Below are 20,852 nucleotides of genomic sequence, written 5' to 3' on the forward strand. Positions count from 1 at the left end.
TCTTGCAGCCCTAGGGATTTGAATCTCTGGAGCAGATTGGGTTGGTGGACAATATCAAAGGACGCAACAGAATTCAGTAGCAGGCTGCCATTAGTTAATTTTTTCCAAAAGGAACATGAAAAAGAGACAGGCTCCGACTAGACAGATGCATGCAAGCACCATGCAAAAGTACCAGTGTGGGTACGGGTTTCACCCTCTGTCCAGGAGCGTTAACAGCCTGTGTTACCAGGGCTTGTAAAGAACTTTTGTTTTATCTTTTCGTTGTGTTCTTTCTTTTCAATGACTTACCTATTTGCCTATTCAGTAGTCTATGCGAGGTAATCTGGACACATTAAGGTGTAATAACAAATCAAGGTTAAAGCTAAGTAATGATACAAATTTTAGGTCTCCTTTTTGTTGAGAATATGAGGAAACCTCAACATCAGCACATTTTCCATGCAAGGTTCAACTGAATATGTTGGGCAATGAACACAAGCTGGAAGTAGTTTTCCAGCAATTGTAAACCTTCCTGCTCCCTAAGTACCTTTCATTTTGGCCCCAGTTATGCTCTTCTGTGTCCAATTGATGCATGTACACACACACATATACTTACACACACACACACACACACACACACTTAAAAAAATAAATAAAAAAAAAAATATATAGAAGGTTACTGGACGTTATAGTTAGGCGCACATTTTAAACATACCAAACCATAGAAATTCACCAGTTATTGTCAGAGTAACTGTAACTCGTGCCCTAAGGTAACTATAACTCACGCCCCGCCCTGCATAGTTATCTAATCAATAATTTTGCTGCAGATGATACCGTGACATTATCAATGATGTAATCAAATATGTCATGAGTGCTATCATTTTTGCAGGAATTAGCAGTGCATTGCAAGGGCGTAAGTTATAGCAATCCTTAGGGCACAAGTTATAGCTATTTGTTATAACTAACTATAACTGGTGAATTTCTATGGTTTGGTACATTTAAAATGTGAGCCTAACTATAATGTCCCTGTAACCTTTGGTGAGTAGGTCTATGAGTGTGAGTGGGTCTGTGAGTGGCTGTGTCAGTGTCTAAGTGGGTGAATGGGTGCCTAAGTGGGTCTGTGAAGGGGTGCGTGAGTGGGTTCATGAGTGTCTGAGTAGGTGTGCGAGTCTGAGTGAGTGAGTATGAGTGGGTCTGTGAGTGTCTAACTGGGACTATGAGAGGGTGCATGAGTGGGTCTGAGTTGGTCTGTGTGGCACTGAGTAGGCAGGCAAGAGTTTGAGTGGGTCAGTGACTGTGTGTGTGTGTGTGTCTCTCTGAGTGGATCTTTGCATGGATGTGTGACTGTTTAAATGGGTCTATGAGTGGATGACCGAGTCTCTGAGTGGGTCTGTGAGTGGGTGCGTGAGTCTCTGAGTGAATCGGACAGTGAGTCCACAAGTCTGAGTGGATGCGTGAGTGTTTAAATGGGCCTATGAGAGGGTAACAGTCGTTGAGAGGGTCTGTGAGTGAGTAAGTGTCTCAGTGGGCCTGTAAGTGGCTCTCTCAGTGCCTGAGTGGGTCTGTGAATGGCTGTGTTAGTGTCTAAGTAGGTCTATGAGTGGGTGCATGGGTGCCTGTGTGGGTCTGTGAGTGCGTGGGTAAGTGAGTGGATGTCTCAGTGTCTGTGTGAGTGTACTTATAGATCTGTGAGAAAGTAAGTCACAGTCTCAATATGTCTGTCAGTAGTGTGAATTAGGGTGAGATGGAGTGTGTGTAAATGTATTCCCCCCACCCCCCCCCCCCCTTCTCGGACGGGGTCGCGGCTTTACACATGAGATTGCACTGAAGGCAGCAACAAAGTTGCGACATTGTGATAAAAAAAACTGTTTTAATCTTTTCAAACCTAACAACTGTGCCTCACATACCCTTTAATAGACCCACTGGGTAAGAATACCTCTACTCTGACCCATTCTATTATTCTCAGCTTTTATTTCCATCCCCTGGGACTGTGCCCAGATTCATAAAATGGCTGCTGCAACTTTCTGAACAGTTTGCAGCCAACCAATCACAGTATTCCCTGTGGCGCGAGGATTCATGTTGGGGGGGTGAGGGATGTAGAGGCCTCAAATCCTCCCCGTCCCTATATATACAAATTTGGATTTCTTTTAATTTCTCAAAAACTACTGAAGGAATTTACACCAAACAACAAGCCTTTACAATGCAATAGGTCTCACATTTCCTTGAGTTAGAGCTATTGGCATTGTAAATTCAGAAATGGACTTTTCATGTCACATAAATTGGTCAACCCTGTCTCATAATTTCATCTTTTCCTACCATGTTTTGGTGGTCACTGGCAGCTACTGACATCAGAAATCACAAGCCCTTGAGGAGAGACAAGATGAATGCACTACTGGAAACGTATTTTCTTTTTATTTTAACAGAATGAAAAGTCTTGCAAGCATTCTTGTCTGCATTTCAACCAGCAGAGTAGTCTGAGAAGATTTATTGGCCCAACAAAGAAGATAAAACAATGCCCTGGGTGCGATGTCCTGAGTGCTTGCAGGGAGGGACCCTGGAGAGAGAGAGGCTCCAGATGCGATGCTAAGCAGGTTTCACATCACTGCTTGCAGGTTTAGCTACATTCTGCCAGAAAGGGCATATTATGGCCTTTGGGAGCAGTGAGCTAAACAACCAGGTGATTCTTTCGTAAAATAAGCTTATTTTATGAGCCAAAGGTAAACGATGACAGCACTGGGATAAAGCCAAAACAAATGTCAGCGACATGAGAGGAACTGAATGCTGCAATAAAACTCAGGCAGCTATCAGCCTAAAACACCCACAGGGAAAGGCGAGCACCAAAGAAATAACAAAAAAACAGTCCACCACAGCAACAGATAAAGAAACCAAAGTGGAATAATACAGTAGTTGGTCACTGCTTGAAACAGAAAAAGGAGTCAGAAAAAGGCAGAACTGACAACTAGCGAGCAAAAAAAGGTAAAAGGACACTACAACCAACAAATGAAATCGCTTTAAGCCATAAGAAGTATACTAAAATTATACACAAGGCGAATGCTTTAAGCTCGACCTAAAAAGGGCTCTTTCTGGTCCAAGACCTACCTTTCTGCCAAATTTGATGTAGCTCCGTCTGATGGTGCAAAGGCTATCACTGTTCAAAATTTCCTATGGGAATTAACATTGGAAACACTCCTTTTTTAACCTCCCTCCCCTTTATCTCGGCCCAAATATATAGGCAAGTAAAAACAGCTTTTCATAAAGAAACTAAGTCCTAATTATTACTACCTAATGGTGACCGACACCAGGTAATATATTTCAGAATTACTGTCCTCTTTGACACATGGATGGCAGATATGACATTTTGATTGGATTAGGTGCTTTTCATCTTTCCCCCTTAACATCTATTTTGCACACTTCTGTGGATATGACTTCTAGCTCCAGCATACTTGATCGTATTACTCCTGTATTTCTGCTGTCTTCAAGTGGCTACTCCCTACAGCTTTTCAACATCTCTGGAATCATCTTCTAGTAGATATTCACACTTGCCTGGTCCTTCTGGCTTTCTAAATTCTTTTCTAAAATGGCCTTTTTGTTTCCAAATTTTCCAGGAATTGCTCTAATTTCTTTAACACTTACTCAAATTGTATTTTCATTTTTAAAATGTATTTATCAATGTTTGACTGTCTATTAAATTGTTTAAGCACAGCACCCTTTCAGCCATTGGCTGATGTCCACCCAAGTGTTTAAATAAATCTGGGGTAAGCTAATAACTAGACTGATTAGATTTGACTGGAGTAGTGGGGATGGACCATGGGAGACTGACTATGATATCGGCAGCAAAGAGGAGAACTCAGAAAACGAGCAGAAAAAAGTAGCAAGGTAACAGGACAGAGAAGGCTGCTGCAGCAATATATGTTGTTTAAAGATAAGAGCGCTTAGGACTGACAGGACTGTGTGAAAAATTCACACAGTTCAAAGGGATGTAGCAGGCAAGCCAGCGGCACCTGGCAGAAGTTTCAATAGAGGTGATAAAAGTGCAGAAGTAAATTGCACCATGAAGCTGACACCAAGGAGAATGGAGTTAGTAGGATGTAGAAGTTGAGAGGGGTAATTTGCTTGGTACAATCAATGAACGGGAAATATGTGATCTACATTCTACTGAGCTTCAGTGTCAGGACATCACAGTGGCCCTATAGAATAGCCTGGATAAAAGACAGTTTGGTATACATGTTTATAGAGAACTAGTGCAGATGCAGAATAAAATAAAGGTTTGGGTGTCATTCGTAAATTAGAAGTGGGAGAACTGAATCAGGGGATGACTTAACTAAAGCAGTAATAATGTAGTGAGAGGGAGCAAAAGAGCACCGAGAATGAAAGCAGGCTTCATTCTCTTTGGTAGCAGATGTATGTGGTGGGTTTGCCAAGTACCAGAGAAACAGTAGTATCTGTTGGTAAAGTAGGAGGAATACCCAGATTGAAGGGTTGCCTCAAGATATTGGGAGACATTGTGCATATGAATACTACGATAACTGTATTGAAAATGGTACCGTGCTCAAGGTACAGAAGGTGGCACAAATATGCTACTGAGAAACAAAAGTGAAGAAGCATCAAATGTGGTTGAAATGGTTTTGTAAGGACGTGGGAGTATTTTCCAGAAGCTAGAGGGACGTGTTTTAGAATTTGTTAGTCCATTTTTTACAATGTTTTATGGAAAAAAAGTAGAAAACAGTGGGTAGTACTTGGGAAAGGTGAAGGATTCTGCAGAGGGCTCCTTGATTTTGATGATGATTAACAACGTGGGGAAGCATCGAGACAGATATGAAATGAATTGACAAGTCAGATTGACGAGAGAGTGGGGAGATGGCTTGGGTGATCAGCTAAGTAAAGTTGGTTAAGTGGGACAAAAGTAGAGAGTTATGGGCCTCTTGAAGAATTCGAGCATGTGTACTTGAAAACAAAGGAGCTATAAGAAGGAAGATCAGTATTTGGGGTGCACTGGGTGAAGTAAAAGGCAGTTGGAAAGAGCAGCAGGGAGCATGGAGAAAGACATTATTTCGATTTTAATGTTTAGCGAAAACGTTGGCTGATCTATAGAGTTTGATAATGATTTTTGAGGACGCATAGACTTTTTTTTTTTAAACTAAAAGAGATGACTGTGTCAATGACAAAGGAGTGAGTCGCAGGAGAACAAACTGTGACTAGTACAACAACACTGCTGGCTTTTCTACAACCGCGGAGGATGGTGTGCATGTGGACCTTCATGCCACATATAAGTGACGCAACAAATCAAGGGCAAAGTGAGGCAAAGCCATTAGAGACAACAGTATAAAAGGCATTTAATGTAAACAAATACATTTTCCTAAAGTCAGCAAAGCCAGGATTTACTCATTTCCTGGTCTTCTAAATACTTCAGCCGAGCAGATTTATTAGTCTATACCTACCCAATCTGTGCATTGCAGCCATACCGTAGTAATGTCCGTAGTGATAATAGTCAAAGCTCGAATTTCAATCCTGTGTAAAGTTAATCTATTTAACTTAAAATGTTTTAAGCTAAAAGTTCAAACAATTTATCTTGCCGAACTTTATATAAAACTTTGTCTAGACTCTTCATACAGTTTTCCTCCAAGACTCATTTCAATCCGTCTCCCACATATTGTCTCTTCCCATACACGTAAAACGTACGTGTAAACTCACGACAAAAATGGCATAACTTCTAAGACAACCTTTCATTGACTCTCCTAAAACCGTCTTCCTGACACACACTACTCCTTCTAAGTAAGAATTGTTCCTTTAAAAATTAAGAGTCACTTTTGCTGATCCTAGGGCTTTCCGTTGTCAAACACCCTATTCTTCTCACTCTCACACGATCTCCGCTTCCTAATATCTACCGACCCTGCCAAAGCAGCTCTTCAACCTAGGAGCACCCTAAACACTACCCCAACCAGTCACTCCCCTCTACAACTTACAGACCCTGAACCACTGTTGCCTCCGCCCTGACAGCTCTTGCCCTCCACTTACCTGCTTGACAGCGCTGTTGAAGCTGAACTCGCCGGCCTCCTTTAGGTCCAACCATATCATGGGCATGCGTGGCACAGCCTCCATTCTCTTAGCGGGACCACCACCAGCTACACCGGGCCAGCGCCTCCTTACCCGGAAGCACAACCGGGGGCTGACGTCACCGGCACAACTAGAGGACCTGCCTGGGCCAGGCAGTCAAGCTCTCCCGAACCTGAAAGGATAACCAACTACTGACGTCAAAGTCACGAGCACCTCACAAGCCGAGCCCCTTCTGACCCGGAAGCACGACTATTTACCCGACGTCAGCGCCTCTAGCACTGCATTTTCACCCCCTCGGAGCCCCAAATTTCAGAATAAGTGCGTGTGCCTCGGTACCGCACCCAGTCCAATCCTGAAAAACAACCAATGCCAGACAGCGGTTTGTCGCGTTGGTAGAACAGGAAAATGTCTTTAGAAATCACGTGACGTTGTCACATGCCGGTCTTTGTATAAAGTGCGGGACTTGTAGTTCATGCTAGACAAGGTGGAACTACTAAGTGACGCACACTCCATACATGTCTGCACGGCGTGCTGGGACTTATAGTTTATGAAACAGTATTTTAGCATAGCGGGTTTTCAGACTACAAGTCGAGGATGCATGGGGTAGGTGGCGTCCACCCATTGTTTTCATAGGGTGGACGCTCTCTATCCTACCAAGAAGTTGGGTCCCTCTAAAATACGCTGAATTTTTTCCCTTGTAGGTGTTAACGCGTCCCTCTATGTCAATTTATACACATCAGGACTCGTTTTAGGTCGATGATCTTTGGGCCCAGTGGTGAGTCTCCGTAAAACGAGATTATCAATTATCGAATCAATAGCATTATTAAAAGTTAGCATACAAATATAATTCACAATAACCATTAATGAACCTTCGGCGCATTAATTAATTCTCAAACTCAAATGACCACACCTTGAAGAAGGATTTTTGTGATTTTATTCCCTATTGTTTACAATCTAATAATAAACGTATTAGTCTCAAAACCAAGAAGCATAAGAACATAATCACGAGGTGGCAACTATGGTAAGATTTCAATAATGCGATGAACAGAAACATAAGATAGATTCGTCGAAGTGAATAGAACACAGTGCATAATAATCCATAGAATATCAGTTCAGCATAGCTACATGTCAGTCACGTCAGTTCCGTCAGTCAAATGAGCTCTTCCTCTGACCTCAAATTAGCATTAGCATGTTGGGGCTTCATGCAAAATAATTTAGAACATCAATTTGGAAACATCTAACTAAGATACCTAATTAGATGTACAGCAGTTGGTACCTAGAAAGAAATGGCAAATAGATTCCGTTAGCATTATAATTACCCTCCTCGAGATAGGTCAGCATGCAGGATTGTCTTCGTTCTCAGGACATCAGTTAGTTCACCGTCAATCTATCTAAATTAGAGGCAAGGGACACTCTCCTCATAAGGAGGAAGGTGTAATGGGGCAGTCTATGGGCTAGGATGGTTTTGTCTAAGTCTCAAATCACCAAATAAAGTGACAGAGTTTCTGGATGCAATCGATATCATTCCCTACCTAATGTGTCTCGTCTCTCGTGTCATGAGTTTTTATCCCCTTTTCGTAATACATTCCCCCAAAATTCTATTGGTTAACAACTACACCCCATTATTGGTAACCAATCAAATTATACATTAAGTAATGCATTTGTCATTTCTTGATATTAACTCGTTTGTCTAATTGGTCTTCATAATCGACATTTTCGTAGGTGGCATGTCCGGGGTTACTTTACCATCTTGGCACACGTCTCAGGTTAAAAGTTCTCTTCCCCTCATCTCATTGTCCTTGGAAGTGTCCATGTTTGTTTCAAATCACATAATTTTGAGCTAGAAGCTACTAGCATACGAATGGGAACATTCCACTATGTTGCTAACAAGTACAGAAAAGAACAATAGCTGGGTTATGGTTGCTTGCAAGACCACATACTGGAGAAGCAGAAAAATACGCCTTTAAATGAGAGTTATACAGCTAATTCGCAACTTATGCTAACTTAAGACATACAAGTTCTAATGAATACAGTTTTGATCGCAATAATACATATATTTGAAAGATTATATTAATTCAACATTAGTGTTCACAAACCAGTAAATCTCCACGTTTATTAATACATTTCAGTTATTACTTATTAATATTTCATTGTCAAATGTAAGCATTTCACGTCTATAATATATAACATTTAAACTACGCTCTCTCAGTCCCTCCTCTGATGACGCTCGTCATCACACAATTCTTAATCTTCAATTTTTCACCTTGCGCATTATACGCATTTCAACATCTTGTCCTTTATGTGAACTTTCCCATATTTCATTGAACATTTTCTCTCTTTCACTTTCTTCATTCAGTCTGGCTCTTTTTGACAGGTTTCTCTTAATTTTGTCATTAATTTTGCATGCTCCCCATAATCCTAATAGACAAAACAAAATAATTAATAGACCTAACATAATTTTTGCAAGAACTCCATTCCAAATGTTGGTAAACCTGCTCCCTACCCGGGCAATTCCTTTTCCAAATTTTTCCCAGACTCCAGGTTCTCTTAAATCCTTCATATCTGTACTACCTCTAGTAAGGTTAGTAAGCATACTTCTAATTTTCTTACTATTATCAGGTATAAATGAACAGCAGTGACGTTCATTAAGCATTTTGCACACACGTCCATTCTTTGCTAAAAGAATGTCTAAAGCAAGCCGATTTTGAAGAGTCATGGCTCTTTCTGCAGCAAGTTCAGTATCCATCAATAGTATTGCTCCTGTGAAATTTGTCAGCATGTTATCCACAATAGTAGACAACTTTTGAATTTTCATAGAATTTAAGATAACCCCAACTGATGGGATTATTGCTCCAAATATGTCACCAATGACAGCAGCCACTGATTCTCGTTTCTGTCTAGAATGTTGTATTTCAGAAGATTTAGGTATTTGTTTTAAGTCATCAATCTGGTATATCTTTGGAAAAACTATTCCCAAATAACATGTCCCATACCATCCCTTTGGGAGACGGTAATATGCATTTAACCCACAGATGTAATAGATTCCAGGAATCGCTGGGTCTTGTCCATTTAACATGAAGGTCCATTTACTCTGAAACAAAAACACATGTCTACATTCACTCGTACCCACAAACAAATTGTCTTGATCGGATTTTGGTCTGTATATACATAGCCTACCTACGTGTAATGCATCTATAGCTAATTTGCCTTGGGTTTTAATTGCTGTGTAAGCATAATCATTTGCATAAGTACGTTTTTCTAAGCCTTTCTCTAACTTCTCCTTTAATGCTTTGCGTCTATCATCTGTGTGGTCTAAAAAGCTTTTCTCTACTGAAGACAATAAGCAAGTCAGATTATTGCGATGTGCGTAAGCAGTTCCAAATGTAAGTGTCGGCTCAAAAAATCCTCTAACTAGTTTAATATCATGTTCTTTAGCTAGCTTATTCAAAAATTCAATTACAGGCACAAAAGAAAACACAACATCCAGATTTGAATAAAAGTATTGTACATGCTCTTGATTATAGAATCTTGTTAGTAGCAAACTACAGCTAATCCCATAAGTAAGAGGGAGGCTATGATAAGTAACTCCCTCCTGCACAGATGAAGGAATTTTAGTGCACACATAACAATCTTTCGTATCCATGGTTTCCACATACTCATTTAATAAGCGATAGAAGACATTAGTAGAAAGTTCCCCTTTTGTATTTGTTCCCTCATGCAGATGTCTAACATCTTGTTCAAATTTCTCCCACGGTGATAATTTATTAGTAATAGTAGTAGTCTCTGGTTTTGAAGTTGCGTTAATAGTTTCTTTCTCTCTCCACGGCATTCCTACAATCACTCCTACAATCATTATTGCACATGCAACACCTACCATAAATCCTAACCAACCACACACCTTACTTCCTTTGTTACTATAAGCCATGTCTGTATAGAATCAGAATAGTAGATCGACAATCAACTCAAGATGACAACTCTCCCTGCGTATTTACAGCGTCTTCTCTCACTCCAGGACCCTTTTTCGTCAGTTCAGGTTACCAGCTTGTCGTAATTCGGTTTCTTGATGTCAAATCCAAGTTTAATTGTCTCTTTCCGGTAATTTATAAAGTCTCTTTCTTTAATTTTATCAAGGTTTTCTTTTATAGTTTCCCTTCAGGTACCGTAGTATTGGCCTGGCACTTCTCGATCAAAACAAAATGCTAAGAATTCTTGTTGCCATTCAGAAGTTGTAGCATATGCCCATTCAGGACCTGTGTACTTTTGGTTTGCTATTCTCTTTCTTTTTAATCTTCGTTTACCTTGCTGTTCCCCTTCACTCAGATCATCTGCCTGTGAGGCATCGCTTTCTTCTATTATTGTCTTGTTTGTTAATTCTCTTATTCTAAAAGGTGACTTTTCTGGCCATTTATCACCTCTATGTGTCTTGTTTCGGTGTTTTCCTTCAGGACGCTGGACAGCACCCTCCTCTTGTGATATGTTATTTTTTCTTGACGAACCTGCAATCAATTCAGAAGACTCTGATCCGTTTTGATTCGAATCTATTATTTCTCCTTCCCTGTCGTCTTCTGGTTCTATGCTGTATTCAGGCTCAGAATTATATTCGTCTGCTTCTGGGAGAACCTCTCCTTGTCTTAGTTCTCCTGTTGCCTCAACTGAGATAGGCACTTTGTCACTTCTCACGATCTCACTTTCAGCTTGAGTGACAAGGCTGTCCTCAGTGGGCTCATCTGTAGTCACAGATCTTTCTTGGTTGATCTCTGTTTCTGTGGCCTCTCCACCTGAAGTTTTTGTACCAGATTCTTCAGCTTCCTCTTCAACAGGGCACGTTACTTTCTTTGTATGACTGTAGTGGTAATCAGTATTACTTGATATGGCCCCTTCCAGCATGGTTCAAGACACGATTTCCTCATGTGCTTCTTGACAACCACCCAGTCGCCAGCTTGCAAAGAATGTCCTGGTTCACCGATTGGTGGCAATGTGTTAGCTTCCACCTGGTGAGAGAAAGAGCGAATCACGTCAGCCAAATGTTTGCAGTAATCCAACACCATATCATCTGTAATATTCACTAGGGCATTTGCAGGTACCGCTGGTAACCTCATTGCTCTACCCATGAGGATTTCATGGGGGGACAGTCCCGTTTTCTTATCTGGTGTGTTTCTCATGGACATCAGTACCAGCGGTAATGCATCTGGCCACTTCATGTTTGTTGCTGCACACATTTTCGCTATTCTTGATTTTAAGGTACCATTCATCTGTTCAACTAGTCCTGATGCTTCAGGGCGATAGCTACAGTGTAACTTCTGCTCGATGTTAAGTGCTGCGCACAGAAGCTTGATCACCTCATTGTCGAAGTGTCTTCCCCTATCTGATTCTATAGAAACCGGAAACCCGAATCGTGGTATTAACTCCCTGAGTAATAGTTTTGCAACTGTGAGACTGTCATTTCTACGTGTAGGGTATGCCTCAATCCAATGACTGAAAACACATACAATTACCAACACGTACTTCAATCCTCCACAAACAGGCATTTCAATGAAATCCATTTGTATTCTATTAAATGGACCTCCAGCTCTTCCAATGTGGCTCAAATTTACCACTGTTCCTTTTCCAGCATTCATCTGTTGACAGATGATGCACCTATGACAGGTAATTTCTGCGGCATGTCTGAATTTTGGATTAAACCAATCAACTTTAAAAGATCTGATCATGGCATCTCTTCCTAAATGTGCTTGCCCATGATATAATCGGGCAAATTGTGACAGAAGACTATTGGGTAAGACCAACTTTCCATTATCTGAGACCCATATATCATCTGCCCTTTGTACACATTGCATTTTCTGCCAGGAACGTTTTTCTTCTTTGCTAGCACGGTTTTGTAGTGTCTTTAATTCATCTAAAGTATCAACCACTTGTAATGCTAGACTCAAAGTTGTGTCACTTTCAGGCTGAGGTAGCAATTCCCACTGCTCTTTGAATGATATACAATTCAATGCACAAAATCTTGCAACCTGATCTGCATAATCATTCCCCATTGACACAAAATCTTGTGATCTGGTGTGAACACTGCACTTTACCACGGCAATTTCAAGAGGTAACTGAATTGCATGTAACAAATCTCTTATTTGTTCTAAATTTTTCACTGGTGATCCGGAGGAAGTCATAAAACCCCTTTGTGACCAGATCTGACCAAAATCATGTACAATTCCAAATCCGTACCTGCTGTCAGTATAGATTGTAACTTTCAAATTCACAGCAGCATGGCAGGCCTTTGTAAGAGCTATTAATTCTGCCTCTTGTGCAGAGAATACCTTTTCAAGCCAAGAGGCCTCAACTATGCCAGATATTGTACATACTGCATAGCCGGCTCTCAATGTCCCTGTTGAATCTCTTAAACAGGACCCATCCACGAACATAATGCAGTCGTTTTCTTTTAACTGGGTGTCCTGTATGTCTGGGCGAGGTTTGGTACAGAGGTCAGTCACCTCAAGACAATCATGCTCAAATTCTTCCCCTTCTTTGATTTCTGTATTCTCATTGGGAAGTAGAGTTGCCGGGTTCAGTACTGTGCATCTTTTCAGTGTAACATTTGGTGATCCCAAAATAATCGTCTCATATTTGGTAAGTCGTGCATTTGTCATGTGTTGTGTTTTCGTTCTTGTCAACAAGATTTCAACAGAATGTGGGACTAATACTGTCAAAGGGTATCCCGTGACTATGCCTTCACATTGGGAAAGGCTTTGACCAACTGCTGCAACTGCTCGCAAACAACCCGGTAAGGCTGCTGCGACAGGGTCCAAAGTAGCTGAAAAATATGCTACAGGGCGATTTGCATCTCCGTGGACCTGTGTTAAAACAGACAAAGAACAAGCATCACGTTCATGACAAAACAACAGAAAAGGTTTCTCATAATCGGGCATTCCTAATGCTGGTGCCCTGCACATGCATTCCTTCAGCTCTAAGAATGACTCAAGCTCTTCTTTTGTCAAAGTGATTGTGTATGGTTCATCTTTGACATCTTTCCCTGTCAACTTTACTAGGGGCTTTGCGATGATTGAGAAGTTGGGTATCCATTGGCGGCAATAACCCACCATTCCCAAAAACATCCTGACATCTCTTTTTGTTGTTGGGGGATTCATCTGTATGACAGCTGTTATTCTCTCCTTTGATATCCTTCGGGATCCTTTCTCAATTAGATGCCCCAAATATTTTACTTCTTTCTGACAGTATTGCAGTTTCTTAGGTGACACCTTATGCCCGTTCATTCCCAAATGGTTCAACAATGCAATAGTATCATATTTACAACTGTCTCTGGTTTTGGATGCAATCAACAAGTCATCAATGTACTGCACAAGAGTTGAATTAAAAGGCAGCACAAGAGGTTCCAGATCCTTCTTTAATATCTGATTAAAGATGGATGGTGACTCAGAAAACCCTTGAGGGATTCTGCACCAACTGTACACCTTATCCAGGAATTTGAAACTGAACAAAAATTGGCTATCCTCATGTAGCGGTATTGAGAAAAATGCTTGTGATAGGTCTACTACAGTAAACCATTCAGCATCACAAGGAACTTGGAACATTATTACCGCTGGGTTAGGTACCACAGGGCAACATTTTATCACGATTTCATTTATTTTTCTCAAATCCTGAACAATTCGAACCTTCCCACAGGGCTTTTTCAAACCCATAGTAGGTGAGTTACACGGACTGCTCAAAACTTCTTTCAAAACTCCTTGCCTGAGAAAATCTGCAATTATCTGTGTCACTTCAATGAGTACGTCTTGAGTCATGTGATATTGTGGTACTTGTGGGAATACTGCATTTGGTCTTATCTGCACCTTGACTGGTTTAACTCCTTTAATTAATCCAACCTCTTTTCCTGTCAAATCCCACACTCTCTCTGTTTCGGACCCTTGTAGGTCAGCAGGTAAGTCGATTAGAGTGAACACTGGGAACAGAGTAATTAAAGGGTAATCTTCACTCGTCTCCCCTCCTTCTATGAACTGGCCCTCATCTCCTTCGTCATCACTGTTTGTCTGAACTTCTATTCCATCGTTGGAACAGGTAATTGAACATTTAGTCTTACATAGTAAATCCCTTCCCAGTAGGGATACTGGACTTGAGTCACATACGACAAACCTGTGCAGGCCTTGGAAATTTCCAATTTCAACCTGTACTGGGTCAGTAATTGGATTTGTCAAATACTGGTTAGCCACACCAACCACTCGTATAGTTCGTCCCGATAAGGGTAGTCTCGGTACTTCTACACTGCGGACTGTAGAGCGTGAAGCTCCAGTGTCAACCAAAAATGAAACTTTATAGCCCATTACCTTTCCCTCTACATATGGGCCCCTCTGATCTACTTCTAATGAGGCTGCAAGTCTGCACTCCTCACTGTCTGAACTGTCATCTGACCATTCCTCATTCATTTCATTTTCACCTCGTAATGGGAATTGTTTTACAGTGTTGTTTTGACTTGTCACCTGACCTGTGACCTGCTGAGGAAGCGCCACCTGTTGCTGACCCATCGGAGCTAGGGGTAACTGCATTTGCTGTCTAGGCACCATAGGAATCTGCTGTTGCATTGATTGTATGGGCACGTTTTGAAAACGCGGCAGTAACATTTGTTGCATAGGTTGTACCCCTGGCATTTGCATCAAATTATTCTGTAAGTTCGGGTTCTGTTGTCTCATTCTTGGACCTCGCGGATTCTGCTGTGCACCGACATTTATGCTCTGCTGAACTGTACCATCATGCACCATATTTGGACAATCCCGCTTCCAATGTCCCACGCCCCCGCATGCATGGCATGGTGAAATCCTTTTCACTACCTGCCCGTCATTTTGAGCGACGACATTATTCATGTCCAAACTACGATTCACAAAACCTCGACCTCTACCTCTCGGCTGTGCCTGAAACCCACCGTTCATTTGCGGTTGCTGGTGCATCATTTGCTGAACACCATTTCCCTGAATTCCAGCTTGTGCAGCTCTTATCTGCATCACCATCACTTTCTCCTTCAGCTTTTTCTGCTTCAACTCAATTTCATCACTACAGTATTTTGCATACTGCAACACCTCATCAATCGGTTTAGCTTGCCAACAAATCAAATGGTTCTTAATCATCTGACCAACCTCTGGTCTCAGCCCTTCAACAAATCTGAACACAAGATGATTCATGTCTTTCGGCTCGATCGTCTCAGTACCACTGTAATGTTTAAATGCTTTTAACAATCTCTCATAATAGGCATGTATTGATTCCTTAACCTCTTGCGAAGTCCGGTCGATTTTCTGCCAATCGGTCACCTTCGGTGACACTTTTTGTTTAAAAAATTCAATGACTTTATGATAATATTTCATCACCTCTTCAGAAAGTGCTCCAGTCAGCTTATCCCTTGCCGGTTCCTTTGTGGGCCAATCTACCCCTCTTTTGCACTCGAGCCAAAAATCCGGTGGAACAATAATCTCAAACAAGGTATTTAAGTCCTCCCAAATACATTTTGCGAGCTTCACAAATCTATCTGTCTGTTGATACCACTCGATCGGTTTTTCTCTCAACCTTGGGTAGTCATTCGTAAAGGACAAGATATCTCCCCTGGACCAAGGCACATGGACTAAAACACCACCAGCTGTTTCTCTCATGGGCAGGATTTTTACTGAATCTACATTGGGTGTGGTCGCTGTTTCAATAGACCCTGGGCTATCCCTCTTCCCTTTGTCTCTTTTCTTTGCCCATCGGTTTTCCCATTTTTCGAATGCTCCCCAGATTTGCGCACTTTGCAGCAATTCTTTCAGGTGTGTCTTCATACCTGCAGATCTCATGTGATTAAAATCTTTAGTGTCAAAGTCTAATCTGTAGCTCCTTTTCAAATGCTTTGTGTTACCAATATCAATATTGTATTTGTCTGCCAATTTTGCTAGTCTCTGGTGTATTTTCCCTACCTCTTTGGTAATCTTAGGGCATAAGTATCTCAGTTATGCCTCAGTGTAGGATTCCAACCTGTTCACTCCCATTGTTCCTTCTACTAATTCAGCAGCTTCTGCTCCTAGCCTTACAATATTCAGATATTCATCTTTTTTTCCCCTTTCAGGATTGGCTTCGGTTACTGTAGTTTTTCGAGAAGTAGAAGTTTTTTCCAACCATTCGTTTAATTGCTGTACTGTAAAACCTTGCAGTGAGATGTTTCCTGCATGTATCATTGGTGTATGTGAGGCATTCGTACTCATAGTTTGGGGAGTCAAAACTCCCAACCCTGCTTGTCGCATTGCTTCAAGAGGTGCCCCTATTGGACTAAGGTCCATTAAGGGTCTCTGTTGCTCACATACCTGTTCTTCCTGGGCCATTATTTGTGGAGTTCTAATAGACCCTCCTCTTATCGTTTCATGAGTCATGACTCCCTGTTCACATGTCCTTGTTCTCTCTTGGGCATATAACGGTACTGGAGGACCGACAGTGATAGGTAGTGATATAGCGGCAGGTGTCTGACCTGCACCCAGGCTTCTAGGAGCTGCAACACCATAGGTCTGTTCTAAGGTACCTGGTACAGGTACTAACGGGGGTCCTGCTACAGGGTTATATCCTGGTATCAGCTGTGGCGGTTGAGACACTAGCTTTGGAGTTGACTCGATCTGAATCAATCTTGGTTTTGTATATATCGGGTCTGGCGGCACCACTAAGTTCGTAGTAGTCTCAAGCACTGGAACATCGGGATAAATTCTTTTTATCTGTGGTGGAGGTTGTAACTGTATCGGCACGTCTGGTGCTGTAGGTACACTGTCACCATTCTGTATCAAGGCTGTATTGCTAGTTTGTACCGTATCTGTAACTCCTTTCTCCTGCGTCTGGTTCCCAGGATCCAAGCTAGTACTCGGACCATCGTCGCTCACCGCATAAGGTGGTGGTCGATCATGCAGTAATCTATCCATAAACTCCTCATCCTCTGAGTCATCGTCTTCTTCCCAGGACCTTTTTTGTTCTTTAACTTTGCCTAATTCTTTGTTAGTTTTGCAAGAATCTTTCTTTCCCTGTGTCTCTTCTCCCTGTGTTATCGCTGGAAACAACTTTAACCCATCTACTATTCCCCGTCTCCACATCTTATTCTCGTTGTCCCATCTTGCTTCTGCATAGGATTTTTCTGCCCTTGTCAACCTCCTGTGAAACCTTTCCTGCCTATGTTTAAGAGCCATCAGATCCCAGATCGCTAGAGCCTCATATTGTGCCGGTCTTGGAGGTGGTTTCTGCGTGCTTAACATCCACCTCAAATTTTCTAATACCTTTGGATTGAATGTCCCATGTTCTGGAAACGCTAGGCACCCTTCTTTTTCCGTCAGTTTGCGCCATTGTTTTATCCATAAACAAGGTGCAACACCCTTTTCCTCCATAACTGTATAAGCTGGAGTACCCTCGGGTGGTGTAGGTTCCCCATCGGTTGCGACAATGTACACATCTCCCCTCAAGGCGCTTTTGAATGCCTTAACAAAATTCATTTTTGCAATTCTTTTAATTCGTTTTAATCAGAAAATGGCTTAATTCCCAGGACACTCTTCACCTACCCTTTTCTCAACCTGTTGCCTCTCACGGACGGCAGCCAATCCGTGCGTGACCCTTCTTAACATCTGACCTATCTCAGCGCGGCACCACTGACGTCACACTCACATACTCTGCAGCTGACAAAGTCTTGCGGCTTGTCTACACCTCACTAACTCATATAATCCATACAAACTAATACGATTTATTGCAGACACTTTAGAATGACAATACAAATCTGTTGGTTTACTACAGGAAGGGTAACACATTTGCTTCAGAACTTTACGGAGATTTCACTTGAAGCCTCGGCCGCTACTCTTTCCTTCTCAGTTCCCACATGCGCAAGCAGAATTCGACCCGCAAATCCTACTCTCGACTTGTCAATGACTCCCTCTAGTGCACTTTAGAGCTCGTCAAATCTCCATCGAAGGTTTCATACATACGTTATGACTCAAAACCTGACTTGTCAATCACGCCCGATTGACCTATTAAACCGCACAGATTACAACATGAACCATAATTCTCATCCTACTCCGGAGTCTTAGACCTCAACAAGTCCGTATACATTAACCAACCACGTGGATAATTTTGAACAAATAAGCGCTGCATTCACATGAAGTACGCCGACTTCCCTACTCTCATACTGTGGAGTACGCCCACTCCTGCTAAACAACACTTAATTTGGCCTAAATACACACAAATCTTCACAATCTCCTGCAAGATGCATAAGCTTTGAGCAAGCGCAAAGACCCTAACCACACATACTATAGCGCTGAAAACATTCCCAACTCATCTAGACAGGCTCCGAGATCCCGGGAAAGCCCATGGTGAACCTAGCCACTCATTGTTTTGCCAAATTTCATTATCACAGAAAATAAAATTAACAATAAAAACTCCGTCCTAAGGCCCCCAAGGGCCAAACCGTCGCTCTGCTACCAGAACTGTTAACGCGTCCGTCTATGTCAATTTATACACATCGGGACTCGTTTTAGGTCGATGATCTTTGGGCCCAGTGGTGAGTCTCCGTAAGACGAGATTATCAATTATCGAATCAATAGCATTATTAAAAGTTAGCATACAAATATAATTCACAATAACCATTAATGAACCTTCGGCGCATTCATTAATTCTCAAACTCAAATGACCACACCTTGAAGAAGGATTTTTGTGATTTTATTCCCTATTGTTTACAATCTAATAATAAACGTATTAGTCTCAAAACCAAGAAGCATAAGAACATAATCACGAGGTGGCAACTATGGTAAGCTTTCAATAATGCGATGAACAGAAACATAAGATAGATTTGTCGAAGTGAATAGAACACAGTGCATAATAATCCATAGAATATCAGTTCAGCATAGCTACATGTCAGTCACGTCAGTTCCGTCAGTCAAATGAGCTCTTCCTCTGACCTCAAATTAGCATTAGCATGTTGGGGCTTCATGCAAAACAATTTAGAACATCAATTTGGAAACATCTAACTAAGATACCTAATTAGACATACAGCAGTTGGTACCTAGAAAGAAAAGGCAAATAGATTCTGTTAGCATTATAATTACCCTCCTCGAGATAGGTCAGCATGCAGGATCAGTCTTCGTCCTCAGGACATCAGTTAGTTCACCGTCAATCTATCTAAATTAGAGGCAAGGGACACTCTCCTCATAAGGAGGAAGGTGTAATGGGGCAGTCTATGGGCTAGGATGGTTTTGTCTAAGTCTCAAATCACCAAATAAAGTGACAGAGTTTCTGGATGCAATCGATATCATTCCCTACCTAATGTGTCTCGTCTCTCGTGTCATGAGTTTTTATCCCCTTTTCGTAATACATTCCCCCAAAATTCTATTGGTTAATAACTACACCCCATTATTGGTAACCAATCAAATTATACATTAAGTAATGCATTTGTCATTTCTTGATATTAACTTGTTTTCTAATTGGTCTTCATAATCGACATTTTCGTAGGTGGCATGTCCGGGGTTACTTCACCATCTTGGCACACGTCTCAGGTTAAAAGTTCTCTTCCCCTCGTCTCATTGTCCTTGGAAGTGTCCATGTTTGTTTCAAATCGCATAATTTTGAGCTAGAAGCTACTAGCATACGAATGGGAACATTCCACTATGTTGCTAACAAGTACAGAAAAGAACAATAGCTGGGTTATGGTTGCTTGCAAGACCGCATACTGGAGAAGCAGAAAAATACACCTTTAAATGAGAGTTATACAGCTAATTCGCGACTTATGCTAACTTAAGACATACAAGTTCTAATGAATACAGTTTTGATCGCAATAATACATATATTTGGAAGATTATATTAATTCAACATTAGTGTTCACAAACCAGTAAATCTCCACGTTTATTAATACATTTCAGTTATTACTTATTAATATTTCATTGTCAAATGTAAGCATTTCACGTCTATAATATATAACATTTAAACTACGCTCTCTCATAGGTTTTAGACACCGGACAGTTGCAACAGCGCCTGCTCGTTGTCTTCTTTCGTTCGAAGCAGCAAGTTGCAGTTGAAGAAGGGGTCTTTATATTTTTTTTAATTCCTGCTATTCTATGCAAACCCCGAAGTTAAGGGGCCACCAGGTCTCCTTTTGTTCGAGTAACCTAGATGGGAGTGTTAACGTGTCCCTTTATGATAATTTATTACACATCAGGACTCGTTTTAGGCCAATTAATCTTTTGACCCAGTGGAGAGACACCTTAGGAAGAGATAGCTAATCAATATGTCAATCAATACGTCAATAATGTCATCAATATTTATCAAAACAATACATTTCAAAGTTATTAACTAATTCAAAACTCCACCATGACATTGCAGCCATGAATAACCACACCGGTTTAGTAGAATTTTATAAGTTTTATTCCCTATTGATTACAAATCTAAGAGCAGATGCGTTAATCTCAAAACCAAGAAACATAATAGCACAGTCACCATATGGCAACTTTGGTAAGATTTCATTAAGGCGAGAATCACAGACATCAGAACATAACACGACGTAAACATAGATCAGTTTAGCAGAGTGTCAATAACGCATCAGTTCAACAAAGCATAGATTCAGTCGTTTGTCTATTTGCGTCAGTTAGTGAACCCCTTTCCTAACCACTGATTAGCATTGGCATGTTGGGCTTCATGCAAAACAATTTAGAACACCAATTTGGAAAGCATCCAACTATGGTCCCTGTCAAAAATAAGCAGCTGGTACCTAGAAAGGAAAAGCAAACAGACAAATCACAAGTGCATTGTCATAATTACCCTCCAAAGTTTAGGTCAGCGCACAGGTTCAG

At 41.2% G+C, this 20,852-nt stretch overlaps 1 protein-coding gene across 2 annotated transcripts in view; it reads right to left on the reverse strand.

Moving 5' to 3' along the window:
- The window catches only part of PTPN23 (protein tyrosine phosphatase non-receptor type 23), a 582,812-nt gene extending 576,599 nt beyond the window's left edge, over window positions 1-6,213 (reverse strand). For both annotated transcript variants that reach the window (XM_069210890.1, XM_069210891.1), the window contains exon 1: window positions 5,992-6,213. In XM_069210890.1, the coding sequence (XP_069066991.1) occupies window positions 5,992-6,075 (84 nt within the window). In that variant the 5' untranslated portion in view covers window positions 6,076-6,213. The remainder of the gene's footprint in view (window positions 1-5,991) is intronic.
- Between the last annotated feature and the right edge of the window lie 14,639 nt (window positions 6,214-20,852).

Source organism: Pleurodeles waltl, chromosome 10 (genome assembly GCF_031143425.1).
Source record: "Pleurodeles waltl isolate 20211129_DDA chromosome 10, aPleWal1.hap1.20221129, whole genome shotgun sequence".
NCBI lineage: Eukaryota > Metazoa > Chordata > Amphibia > Caudata > Salamandridae > Pleurodeles > Pleurodeles waltl.